The following is a 13,207-nucleotide window of genomic DNA, read 5'->3' as shown; positions in this document are numbered from 1 at the left end:
GGCGCTGCCTCGCCTCTGCTATTCTCTATTCTTTCCGTCGCCCCTTCCCTTACGTTCAGCTCTTCGCCCCTCCCCTTATCAGGAGAGCTCTATCCTTACGTCTACCCTTCCCTTCGTCTTTTTTTCAGCTCTTCGCCCCACAGCAACAGTCGTAAATGGCTTTAGGCCATTTACTCTTACCTTTACAATATTAGTCGAGCATATCAGGGTCTACAATCGACCTAAATTACGGTATTGCGCTGGCTATATTCCCCTTTTGTCGCCCAAAGCAACAGTCGTAAATGGCTTTAGGCCATTTACTCTTACCTTTACAATATTAGTCGAGCATATCTAAATCTACAATCGACCTATCGGTCGCTGCCTCTATTCTCCTTTTGTCGGCCCAAAGCAACAGTCGTAAATGGCTTTAGGCCATTTACTCTTACCTTTACAGTCGAGCATATCTAAAGATACCCTCTCGCATAATATTCGCTCGAGCTCTATCTGTCGATCCCCTTCCCTAATTCGCTAGAGCGCTAATGGAACTATAAATATCTCCTTTAGGAGCAACTTAGGAATCTACTGAAGCATCATCCCCATAGTCTTCTACTCGATCCCTCGCCCTGGGCTTGCTTATAAAAGGCGTATCTACTTAGTTTTGCAACTAAGGAAGTAACGTGAGCAACTTCCTAAGCCTAAGCAATACTAGTAAACTCAAAAGCCTAAGCCTTTGTTTCCGACTCAAAAGTGGAATCCTCTGAAGTAAACTCAAAAGTGGAAGTTGTTGAATCCTAATCTGTTACCTCCCCTTCAAGTGGGTCCCTTTGCTTATTCTGCAAAGCAGCCTTCTCCTTTATTACCTCCTGAATCCCCAAAAGCAGCATTATCTCCTTTAGGACCTGCCGGATCTACTTTCTCTCCTTTTTTAGGAAGTGTGAACAAATGTCTCTCCTTTTGAAGCCCCATATGCATCACCCTAGTTTTTATACTGTCTCGTATGATTCTTCTGCCTGAAAAGCCTCGAATCCCTCTGGGTTCCCTCCTTTCTCTCCTTTATCAGGAGCTGAAGAGTTTGAAGCATCTGAAGCAGCTGAAGAGTTTGAATCCTCCCCCTAGTATTCTACTTTAGTATCAACAGGAACACGCTTTGCCTCATTGGAAGATGTATGCTCCTTTCTCTCCTTTTTGAGTCTCGTCTTCGTGAACAAATGGATCTATTTATTTATCAACGTCTGCGTGATCTTATCTTATTTATATCTCCTTCCCTTTGTGCTTCTGTAAGTGAATTTCTCTCCTTCCCCTTGTGCTTCTTAAGTGCAAGGTTCAACATAAGCAACTAAAGTAGCAACTATCCCGGCATGAATGGAAGTACCTATCCCTTTCCTTTGCCTTTATTTCACTCTAAAGTGTAAGCTTCCTTTGCCTTAAACTCATAAGAGTGGAAGCAGCTTATTTAAACTCAAAAGTCGAAGGTGTTGCCTTAACCTCAAAAGTGGAATCAGCTGAAGTAAACTCATAAGTTTAAGCCTCTGCCTTAACCTCCTAAGCCTCAGGTGTTGTTGAATCTGTTCCCTCAACTGAAAATGTGTCTCCAGGCTTGGATCTCCTAAGTAAGGAAGCCCCAAAAGCTTCTTTTCCTTTAGTATTTACTTTTGCATCATTGTATGATTCTAGTTGATCTGCAACGTAGTCTTTTTTATCCGCAACAGAGTCTTTATGAACTACTCTGTAGTTTATGAGCATCACCCTAGTTTGAAGGAGCTGAACTATCTTATTAGTTTGAGGGAGCTTAAGCATCACCCTATTTTGAAGTAGCTGAAGCATCTGAGGAGTTTGAAGGAGCTGAAGTATCTTATTAGTTTTAAGCAGCTTGAAGCATCTTATTAGTTTTAAGCATCCCCCTAGTATTCTCCTTTCGTAGCAACAGTCATAACTTTTGCCTCTATTGTAGGATGCTACTTTCTCTCCTTTTTCATCCCCGAATGATTATCCTTTAGTAAGAACTTTTGCATCAAGGAAAGTAATTGATCTCCTTCCCCTTGTTCTTCTGAGGTGAGAGGTTGAACATCATTTACTGAGTTCTACTTTATCATCAGTAACTTCGCCAGCTCTACTCTACTCAAAAGCTTCCTTACCCTCAACATCGGAAGCCTTTGGTGCCTCCGCCTCAACCAACTCATAAGTGGAATCATCTGAAGTAACCTCAAAAGTTGATTCCTCGTTTAGCTTTATTAAGCTCAAAAGTCGAATCATCTGACTTAAACTCATAAGTTGATTCCTCTTTATTAACCTCTAAATCCGAAGCATCTTCCTTAACCTCAAGATCCGAAGACCCACTTGATGAGTGTAACTCAAAAGGCTCCTACCCTCGTATCAAGTCATGAGCCCCTGAGCTAAGTATCAACTCAAAGTTCTAAGCTTCCGTTTTCTTTTCTTTTAGTAAGTAATATAAGATCTGGAAATGCGAGGGTAACTCTTTTAAGAGCATCCTCCGGTGCTGAAGCCGAAGCCTAGGAATTCTTTAAGTGTAAGCTTCCTCTTTAGGAAACTCATAAGTCTAGGACTGAAACTCAAAAGCCTTAGGTTGCTACTCTGAATCCTAGGAGAGCTCATGCCTAAACTAACTCATAAGTCGAATCAGCCTACTTAACCTCATAAGCCCCAGGTTCCTTCGTCTTGAATGCCCTCGGGTAGGTAGCCACAAGTCGTATTAAGCGTATTAAATTGAATATCCCAGCCACGGTAGTAGCTCCTTTAGCTATTCTAATTCTAATTATTTTAGTTGTAGCTTCAGCTTCAGCTTTAGCAGCAGGGTATTCTATGATTGGTTGTACTTGTTTATTACCATTCCTTGTGTTTTCCAATCGACTAGCGTCTCCCCTTATAGTCTAATACTTCCCAATATTACTGATGTTTAGGCAGCTCTTCGCCAATTCGACTATCGTCTCACCTATCCATATCCATCTCCATATCCAGTGGGTACCCACAGCAACAGTCGTAAATGGCTTTAGGCCATTTAGATTAATACTGATGTGTATTCTTTGGCCTTATCAGTCGAGCTCGATCCTTACGTCTACAATCCCCCTTCCCTTCGTTCAGCTCTTCGCCCCTCGCCCTTCGGGCGAGCTCAATCGGTTGATTCCCTAAATTAAATGATGGTATGGCGCTGGCTCAATACTCTTTTTCCGTCGCCCCTCTCCTTTACAGTCGAGTTCTATCCTTACGTCTACAATCCCCCTCGCCCTTCGGGCGAGCTCAATCGGTTGATTCCCTAAATTAAATGATGGTATGGCGCTGGCTCTATTCCCCTTGTGTCAATAGCGGACCTTGCCAAAATAGCGGACCTTGCCAAAAGAAAGGTCTTTCGATCCTCGAGGCTCTTTCGGGGTTCAATTTAGAATCTTTCGTTCTTTCCACAACGATCGAAAAAGTAGCTGGCACGAAAGGCTAGTTTTCTTCGCGTCGCGTAGCGCTTCACCATGCTCCTTGCTGCACGCGCTATGGACTGCATAACCCCGAAGGAGAAACCTTTTCGCTTGATTGAATGCCTAATGCTAGAAATTACAAACATAAAAGGGGGATTGTATTTTTGACACATATCTAAGACAAGTCTATTCCATCATTAATAAGAGGGTTCACTCCAACTCAACTACCTTTGACTCAGAAGACCTCTAAATCCTTCTGGTTTTACTGGACGATCCCAATGCAAGACCTAAACCTAAGGAAGGCTATAGAAAGAGATTTAAGCAACCTTGTTGAAGCAAGATCCAGATATGGCTCATCTGCCAGAGCTAGTTCATCCGCACCATAGTTCTTCTTGAGGCTAGAGAGGTCTTCTCCGAGTAAGAGAGAAAGCTAAACCCTTGATTCGTCACATCATTTGAAACGGCACCTCTACCAGATTTTTGACAGATCCTTGGCTCGATAATGGCAGTCTATTGGACGCTGATCGTGCTATCATACTTATTATAGGAATCCCGATCTGCTAAGAATAATAGCTTTTCTATGAATTCGATTTTTTGCTTTATATAAGTAGTAGTTGATCCCGCGCTTGCCGCTTACATGATCCCACAACTTAGAAAGCATCGGGAATGGTCCTCCACACTTGAAGCTAAGAAATGCAGGATCTAATACTGGACAGCTTACGCATTCCGGACGTAGGAATGCAAGACCTGTCGCTTCTGATTGAGTTGAAAGCCCTTCCCGAGAGGGTTGGAAAGCTCGAGCGAAGCGAGAAGGAATGTTACGCTGAAATAAAGCGAAGGGGATGCGAAGACACCACAATCGCTAACCATCGAATCGGAAAGAGACCGCTTTCGTCTAGAGGGATTGATGTTAACTCGAAATTGAGTAAGAGACAAATCCAGTTTTTGAGGTGATGAAAGAAATACCTACCATACAAATGCTAGATAAGCCCGTCTGGGGAGTTAGAGTTAGGGAGTCATCCCTAACGTAACGGCTCAAGTCCGCTATTCCCGACCAAAGAAGGGAATAGAATAAGCACTTTTCTACTACTATGAATGTTTTATGGAATGGTGAGAAAACTACTTATTTTCAACCGTCAAGAGGGCTCCGTCAAGGTGACCCTTTGTCGCCGTATTTGTTTGTTCTTTGTCTTGAGAAGCTTTCTCATGCAGATGAATGAAGAGGTGAGGAAAGCAAATTGGAAGCCTCTTGCGCTTACTAGAACAGGTCCTTTCCTTTCTCATGTTTGCTTTGCACACGATATAATGTTGTTTGGGGAAGCAAGTGAGGAACTGCTGCGAGTTATGATGGGGGTATTGGATTCTTTCTGTTCGGCTTCAGGGTCAAAGGTCAGCCTTCAAAAACCCAAATTCTTTGTTTCAAAAAATATATGCCATTCTCGAGCAGTGGCTTTGAGTTCTTCTTGTCAGATTCCCCTTACGTTACGGATCTTGGCAAATATCTTGGTGCGCCAATGATCCATGGAAGGGTGATTAAACAAACCTACAAAGATTTGATAAGCAGAATGCAAGCTCGGTTAGCTTTTTGGGAGAAAAACTTTCTATCAATGGCTGGTAGACTGATTCTTGTACAGTGAGTTTGATGCTCTATCCCGAATTACTTGATGCAAACCTTTGACTTACCTGATGGTGTTGTCCAATAAATTAATAGAATTCAATAGAATGATTCGTGGCTTCTTATGGGGTGAGACTAGTGGTGTTAGGAAAATTAATTCTATTGCATGGGAAAGAGTTTGCTTACCTAAGGAGCAAGGTGGTCTTAATGTGAGAGATACGCGTAAGGTGAATTTGGCTCTTTTAGCAAAGTTGGGATGGCAGATTCTCTCTAATAAAAATTCCTTGTGGATTGAAGCAGTTAAGAAGAAATATTTGAAGAATGAGAATTGAGTTTCGGTCTCTACTACAAGCTCTTGTTCTAGCACTTGGAGAAGTATCTTGAAAGGGCGTTCTGTCCTTGAGCAGGGGCTTGGAAAATTGGTGAGGAGTGGGAAGTCTACAAAGTTTTGGTTGGATTCATGGCTGCCATGTGGCCCTCTATTACCTCATGCAAAAGTGGTGATTGAGTGGGCAACATGTTGCTGAAGATTGATTTAGAGAAGGCTTATGACCGTATTAGTTGGCACTTTTTGCGTTGGGTGCTGATTGACTTGGGACTTCCTTCAACTCTCATTTCTCTTATTATGTTCTGTCTGACTTCTACAGAAATGAATTTTTTGTGGAATGGTGAAATGACTTCTTACTACAAACCATCTCGTGGATTGAGACAAGGCGATCCTTTGTCTCCATATCTTTTTGTTTTATGTCTTCAAAAGCTTGAAGATATGATTGAGATGGCTGTTCATTCGGGTGTTTGGAAACCTGTGGTGTTATCTCGGGGGGGGCCCACATATTTCTCATCTCTTTTTTGCAGATGATTTGATGTTCTTCGGTGAAGCTTCTAGTTCGCAATGCCAGACTATTATTGAGATTCTTGAGAAGTTCTGTTCCTTTTCGGGACAGCGTGTTAATTTAAAAAAGTGCCGTTTCTTTACCTCAGCTAATGTGCCTTCAAATGTCATTGCCGAACTTAAGGATGTATCTCTTTTTTGGCTCATTGCACTGATCTTGGTTTCTATCTGGGTGTCCCACTTCATTCGGCCAGAGTGAATAAAAACACATACAAGCATCTTCTTGACAAGGTTAAAAGGAAGCTTAGTTCATGGAAAGCCAACCAATTCTCCTTGGCAGGAAGAGCAGTTCTTGTACAATCTGTAACAAGCAAATTGCATCTTATACAATGCAATCTACAAGACTACCTATTTCTGTTGCTAATGAAATTGATTCGATCAATAGGAAGTTCTTGTGGGGTTCCTCGGATGACAAAAGAATCATACCCTTGGTTAAGTGGGATGTGGTCTGTCAACCCAAGCTTCTTGGAGGTCTTGGCATTCGGAACTGAAGCTGTCATCCCTGCTGAGATCGGCATGCCCACCTATAGAACTTCTCAACCATTAACCGAAGAAAACGATCAGGCCTTGCGTGTCAATTTAGACTTTTCGAGGAAAGGCGAGACTTAGCCGCTGCTAGGATGGCTGCTCGGCAACAGCAAGTAGCCAGGCACTATAATTCCAGGGTTCGAGCTCGACGATTCCAGGTTGGCGATCTGGTGATGTGCAGTTGTGAAGCCAGTCGACCGGCAAGAGACCAGAACAAGCTGTCTCCTAATTGGGAAGGCCCATATCGTATTACTAAACTGGTAATGGAGCATATCACTTGGAGGTTCTGAAAGAAAAAGCAGCCAGAATTACCAGATGCTTGGGAAAAGATTTAAAGCCATTACTGTAGAGAATGAAGCCGGGAACGGCAGAATTTTGCTGATCTATAATATAACTATGACATTAACGAGATACAGAGATCTTTTATCTTGTAGCTGCTGGGACAAAAGAATTGAGAAAGATTTTCTTTCTCCAGTTCGAAAGATTATAACACTCAAACAATTCCCCCTTACTCTATTCCTTTATTCCTTTATAAGGTCAGGAATAGCGGTATAAAAGGCCTCAAACCAACTATCTGAGAGGAGATGTCTTTGAGAGCAGCTAAAGGAAGTGTCTAAACGCATTCCAGGACCATGGTTGGTCACCGGGGACTTCAACACAGTGAGGTTTTCGCCTGGTGGAAGATGAAAAAACAAAAAGCTTTAATCAAAATTATGCTACATAATTGAGGTAGTTACGAGCCTTTTCTCTCGGCGCATGATTAGCTCGTTTTGCTAATTTACTTTACGCCGTTCTCATGGCGAGGAAGAAGCAGCACAAAACTGGGAAGCCTTTGACTCTAGAATCGAAGGATACTACGAGACCGTCATCGTCTACTCAATTTGAAGAGCAAAATCGAGGTGATGGAGAAGAAGAACTGGAGATTGAAAACTCTTCGACCTCCATTGTTGATCTGGTAGCTGTAGAGAAGACTGTGAATGAAGTGTCTGCTGCAGGTGATGAACCCAGCCAAAGTCAAGGAGGAAAGAAAGGGGAATGGGGATGGATCTGAGAGTACCTGGGCTGATCTCTTTAAATTTTTCAGGATTCGATCTGCAGATTGTGCACTGACGTTTGTCCCACCTACAGTGAATGAGGGAGTCAAGATCGCACGATTGAAACCAGAGTGCGAAGGAGGCGGAAAGGTGGAAATCGGCTTTAATTGGCTGTGTGTTAGGATTGACACAGAAGTTGGAGAGCTTTGCACTAAATAGATGGAAAGATCTGGGGTGAAAAGCTGTGCTAATGGTTAAACCAAATGTCTTCCTTTTCCTCTTTTCTTCTTCAGAAGGGAAGAATAGGGTCTTAGAAGAAAGGGCCTCTATCTTTTGATCAAGATCCATTGATGCTTCGAGAATGACAAGAAAGGATGGAGATTCAAGTAGAAGCGTATAGAGTTCCCATCTGGATTCAATTACCATTGCTGCCATTTGAGTTTTGGAGTCCGGAAAGCCTGAGTGCGTAAGCTAGTCTTATTGGTCGCCCTCTGTTTACAGACCAATTCACTAGGATTCTTTCCTTCAGCTTTTGGGAAACATGAGGGATTGGCCTCGAAGCACGCACGCCCGGTGAACGAGGTTCGACCGGGCCAATGAGCACGTATATAGAGATTAAAGTCTCATGGCATCTCCTCCACACCTATATAATAGGCTGATTGATCAAGTCACCAAGCATCAAGATTGGGTCTTTTAGTAAACAAAACGGAGGACTAGATAGACTTTTTCTAAGTTCGTGGCCGAGAATCAAGCCTGGGGATCGAGGGCATCTTTCTGCGCCCAGAAAGCTCTAGAAAGGTCTACCAGGAGGCTAAATTCAGAGTTTTTTTCAGAGAGACCATAATCCATATCAACAGATGAAGACGCCTATACATTCTACACCAGCACCCAATGAGAGCGGGTAGAGAGTGTACCCCACTCCAGTTCAATTCTAGTTATCATGTTAAAGGTCATAGCAGTCACTTGAAGTGACCTTCGTTTATTTAAAAATGTTTTCAATACAATAAAAGAAAATCCTAAGAATTCGTTCTAAACCGATTGTTCAATTCGGCAGTAGGTATTGAAAAAAGCGGCTAAGAGGATAGGTACGAAGTTGCTCGTCAGATGAAAATTCTATGTTCAAAGGCTAGCTCCCGTTCCTAGGCTAAGGGCTCAACCGGCGAATCCCTTTCAAACCATGTTAGTACAGCATTCAGCCTGCGAAGGAGATTGTCAAAGAAGATTTTTGAATAGCAGTCTGATAGGCACCAATGGCAGGGTAAGAAGGAAAGTCACATTTAACCTTGGTTTCATCGAGGAAGGGGACGCCCAAAACCAGATTAGAGTGGGGAATGCTCATTTGTTAGGCACAGTCGAATTCAGCTCCGCTAAGGAGAAAGAGAGGAAAGACGCTATGCTTAGAGATAGTCTAGGGGTGGTACAGCTGATAGAAATCCCCATGGCCCATGAGTTCGCCAGGCCCAGACCACTCACTGCTGGCCCAAAAACTTATGTGAACGAACTAACATGATAAAGTCACTTCCCCGTAGACAAGGCAGAGTGAAGAGTTCCGCTGCTTTGAGTTATACTGCTCGGGTAGCTATTGAAGGTTCTGAGTTAAGCTGCTTGGATAGCTCTAATGGCTGCTTCTCCTTTATAAAGAGTTCCTCTTTTTCCTCATAGCTGGTCCAAAAGGTCATGATGCAAGCTTTCCCAATCCTTGTTTACACATTTTCCGATACACCAAAAACCTCTCCGTAGAGGACTCATTTTACCTGCTGTTGATCCGTCGCCTTCCATCAGATTCGTGAAACCATCCTTTCTAAAATATAATAATAAGAAGATCGCTGTCTGCTGGGATCTAGTCCATAAAAGAAAGACCTTTTCTTGCGATATGCTTTGGCGGGGTTTCCCTTACTCAAAAAACTTTATATCTTTTGACTTTTCGCTTCTTCCCATTTTTTTCTATTGAAAGAACGGACTACAAGAAATTGAAAGGTATAGACTGATTCCCCCCCGTGGCAGTTGTCAAGAAAGAGTCTCTTACGGTTGTTCAAGAAGATCCCTAAAAAACTTATGCTTTTAAGCGTCAGTTGTCTTCCGGAAGTGGAAGCAGTCCAAGTAAGAAGAAGGAAAATAAGCTAGAGTACTAGACTAAGTAAAATGAAGCAGCTCGATTGAGTCGACTTCAGGCTTCATATCTCTTTTCTCTCTTCCAAAAACTAAAGAGACAAGTTCTATTGGGGGCGTCGTGGGCTTTGTTTGCTCTTTCTTTTTGTTTTAGTAAGCAACAGAGTAAGACACCAGCAAAGCACTCTTTCTCAAGTTTTTGAAAATCGAAGCCGGCAAGGTTATAGAGTCGTTATTCAGTCATTCCCAGGCAGCAAAAGGGAAAGGGCTTGATCAAGTCAGTCTCACTATATAGGCAATTTCTTTCGCCTTCTTTTTCATTAGCTATATGCTAAACACATGCGAGCCGGACTCTAGTCAGAATCTAGGAATTTATCTGTTTTTGCGCTCTACTCTAATAAAGGTCTTCGCAGCCTCTCTATTCTCTATTCCTTGTGTGGGCCTTCGCCGCAGCCATCGTGTTAACAGCTAAATTAAAGGACTAGCCCATAATCCTAATCTAGGGCCCGTACCTTTACTAAAGGACCAATAGCTAGCGGATATTTGATTAGAATCCTAAGTTCTAGTTATAGATTAGAGTGAGACTCTTAGTCAACTAGTTTGATTAGACTTCCATGCTAAAGAAAAGCGTTTGACGGCATGTTCCTGCGGTGCGTAAGCGGCAAAGATAGGCAATCGTGGCTCCTTTCACACTCAAGCGAGTGCGGTGGACACATCTTTCTGGCCAAGGGCTCCACCGGCGGATTAAGCATATGGGATATGTATGGCCGGCAGCTGATGCATTAGCCTATGCTAAATCTTGCCAAGAGTTAATGCAAAGGCAAAGGCCTTCAAGGACCCAGTGCAGCGCATCTTCTGGGAGTGAAAGTGACTGAACTTAGTCCAGGGCGTCTTCCGTCCATTGCTCTAGTAAGGCTACATAAGGCTCTGCAAGACGTGATTAGATAATCAACCCGACTCGTCGAAGCGTTCGTTCGAGAGGCACTAAAGATAAATCCTAAAGCTGGGCTTACAGCGCCTTGTTCTTGTCTGGAGAACATCTATCGGGAAATATCAATATCATAAGAGAAGATGCTCATCGCAGTTGAGATTGAGAAACCTTCTCTTTTACGAGGTTCTACAAGACCTCCGTTAACTTATCCAATTAAAAAAGTCGAGATTGGCTTTGTGTTCGGACAGGTTTCTTTCAAGGCTCGAATCTGCTAAGCGGATAGATATTCTAAAAAGAATGATTGAAGCTACTGCTGGAGTTCTGTTCTTAATGCTATAGTTCTGTTGTGGCGGGGGCGGGATTTGAACCTGCATTCTTCAGATCCTGAGCTTAGGGAAGACTTTCTACTGAAAGGCTGCGATGACATAAAGACCTTGAAAAGCGTTATAGTGGACTAACCCCAATCCCACACAGAGTCTTGAGTTTGATGATCGCAGAGTAAGAGGGCCAAGGAATCTACGCATATTCCCTTTCAATTAAACATCATCAAGATGATCTCTTTAGTTAGATAGGAATCCTCATTACCCTGCTTGCTCCCCTGGTGAAAGATTCTGAAGCTCCCCCAAAAAAGCGGAAATAGATTATGCATCGACATCGGCCGCGACGAGACAACTTCACTTTCCCTATCTAGAAAGCCATGGGCCTTGCTCTATCAAGACCGGGTCCAGCTTATTTAGAAGGAAGTCAAAAGAATCTTAGATGCCTTTCATTCACACTAGCCTTCTGACCCGTCGAGCGAGAGGAATTCCTTATTATAACGAACGAGCCTAAGCCTATGGTCTCTCGTAGCTGCACCCTGATTCACACTAGAATCCGCTGAACATTTAGGCATGATAAGCAGAACTCATTCTGCTGGATCTTATTCTACTTGATCGCTGAAATTCCCAATCAACATTGTAAAAGGCGCAATATTTCTCTCTTTTTTTTAAAGCTCCTAAGCAAATTGAAAGAAAGATAGACGTATATATACGAAAATGGATTAGTGTACCGTAGTAGAGAGATTTCTTTAGTAAAGGACCCCAAGCAAGAGAGCTCAGACCGGCATCATATCTTTTTCAAATAAGAACTGGAGCTCAACCGTTGACCAGACAACCGGCAAATAGATTTTTACAGAAAGACCAAGCGTCATCCCTAGTTCATCTTTCCTTTAGCTTGTAAGAAAGACGTTCTTCCTAGCGGTCGAGACTCTTATCTCTTCTATCAATCAGTGATCTGATAAAAAGCTAGCATCGTCTACAAAATCATTCTGAACGAGATTCTCGCAGAATTCGCTCCATTCTACCTTAAGCAAAAGATCAAGATCCTATGCCTCTTCTTCTCAAGAGACCCACTCTGCCAATGCCGCAGGTATCTTCACACCTAAGTCAAGTAAGAACCTCCCTTAGGTTGTTGACTCGGGAGCTTCGAACCACATGGCCGGGTCAACTGACGACTTCTCTTATCTTTTAAACGATGTCGGTAATGTTTTCATTTCCCTTCTTTCTTTGCCTTAGCCCCATACTTGTATCCAAGTAAGTAAGTAAATAGAAATTACCATACTCTAAGGAGTAAGCAAGTAGAAATGACCTTAGAATCAAAAGTCAATTGCATTTGACTCTTTAGAGTAAGTGAGTATAAACTACCTTGTAAGCTAGTTCAAATCGAATTCCTCCCCTATCTTTAGATTTCGCTTTCTTCGCGAGTCGTTTCTTATCCGGATGGATGGATATAAATTTGCCTTATCGATGTCAGGACAGCCGAGTGAGTTTCAGTGCCCGTAAGAGGAGAAGTAGCTTTACCAAGAGCGGAAAACACAAACCCAATCGAATTGAGTATCTCAGATCACTCCACGCATTGCACACTCTTTTCATCCAAAAACGAATCTCGTAAGAGAAGAAAGATCGTAGCCAAGATGGAGATGCAAGCTTTCTTTCTGCTATTGGATGTCATAAGGTAACTCGCGGATTGGTCTTCATTGCGTACTAGCTTCAGTGGGAATAAGAAAGTGTTCCGTTATTTCAGTTGCTTTGCTTGGTCAACAACCAAAATCAGTTCTCGTTGAGTCCTGTATGTAATGTCTGTAATCCTTACCCACTGCCCGTAGGAGGATTACCCTTTCTGTAGGAAAGTGTTGGAAAAACTATAGTTGACTCTCACACTTTTTGTTTTGGGGGTAGCGGAGAATGAAAAGAATTGAAAAAGAAAAAAAGAAGTTAGATTTAGCACCTTCTAACATAAAGGGTTGAGAATTCCCCTCACGCTTGTATTTTGATTCACGATTTTATGTTATGTTTTGTAACAACTGGACTGGATTCCTTGTCGATTCTTCCCCTCGTTCCTTTTTTCTTGGGCTTGAATTGAATTTTCTTATTTATTTCTTCTCTTAATTTATTTATAGTTTGATGAAAAGAGCTTGGGTGAAGAAAGAAAGGACAGGGGATTCTCGAAGCAGTCGTAAGGTAAGGTTTTACGTAAGGTTTAGCGCTGGCCTTTAGCCTGCTTTTCCTTGAGACTGCGGTTGCAGTTGTAGCCCCATTGCCGTACTTCCATTTTGCTTTTCTGACTGCTGTCTTAAACCTTTCTACTTTAACACAGGCACCTAAGACATCAGGGACAGACATCCCCGTATAAGCAGTTTCTCCTGTACAAGGAAGG

General features: G+C 42.6%; 1 protein-coding gene and 1 long non-coding RNA gene across 2 annotated transcripts; one reads left to right on the top strand and one right to left on the bottom strand.

Moving 5' to 3' along the window:
• Positions 1-492: 492 nt before the first annotated feature.
• LOC122006440 lies at positions 493-5,805 on the top strand. Its single transcript, XR_006118695.1, has 2 exons — positions 493-1,143; positions 4,617-5,805. It is a non-coding gene; the product is annotated as an uncharacterized LOC122006440 (long non-coding RNA).
• Positions 5,806-7,285: 1,480 nt separating this feature from the next.
• Positions 7,286-8,084, bottom strand: LOC122006439. The gene is made up of 2 exons (XM_042561942.1): positions 7,497-8,084; positions 7,286-7,398 (listed from the first exon to the last, which is right to left on the bottom strand). The coding sequence occupies exons 1-2, from the start codon at positions 7,906-7,908 to the stop codon at positions 7,316-7,318; spliced, it is 495 nt and encodes a 164-aa protein (XP_042417876.1). The 5' UTR covers positions 7,909-8,084; the 3' UTR covers positions 7,286-7,315.
• Positions 8,085-13,207: the final 5,123 nt, after the last annotated feature.

This window comes from Zingiber officinale, chromosome 7B (assembly GCF_018446385.1).
Source record: "Zingiber officinale cultivar Zhangliang chromosome 7B, Zo_v1.1, whole genome shotgun sequence".
Taxonomy (NCBI): Eukaryota; Viridiplantae; Streptophyta; class Magnoliopsida; order Zingiberales; family Zingiberaceae; genus Zingiber; species Zingiber officinale.
Note: the sequence above shows the minus strand (reverse complement) of the source record. Positions and strands in the feature narration are given on the sequence as shown.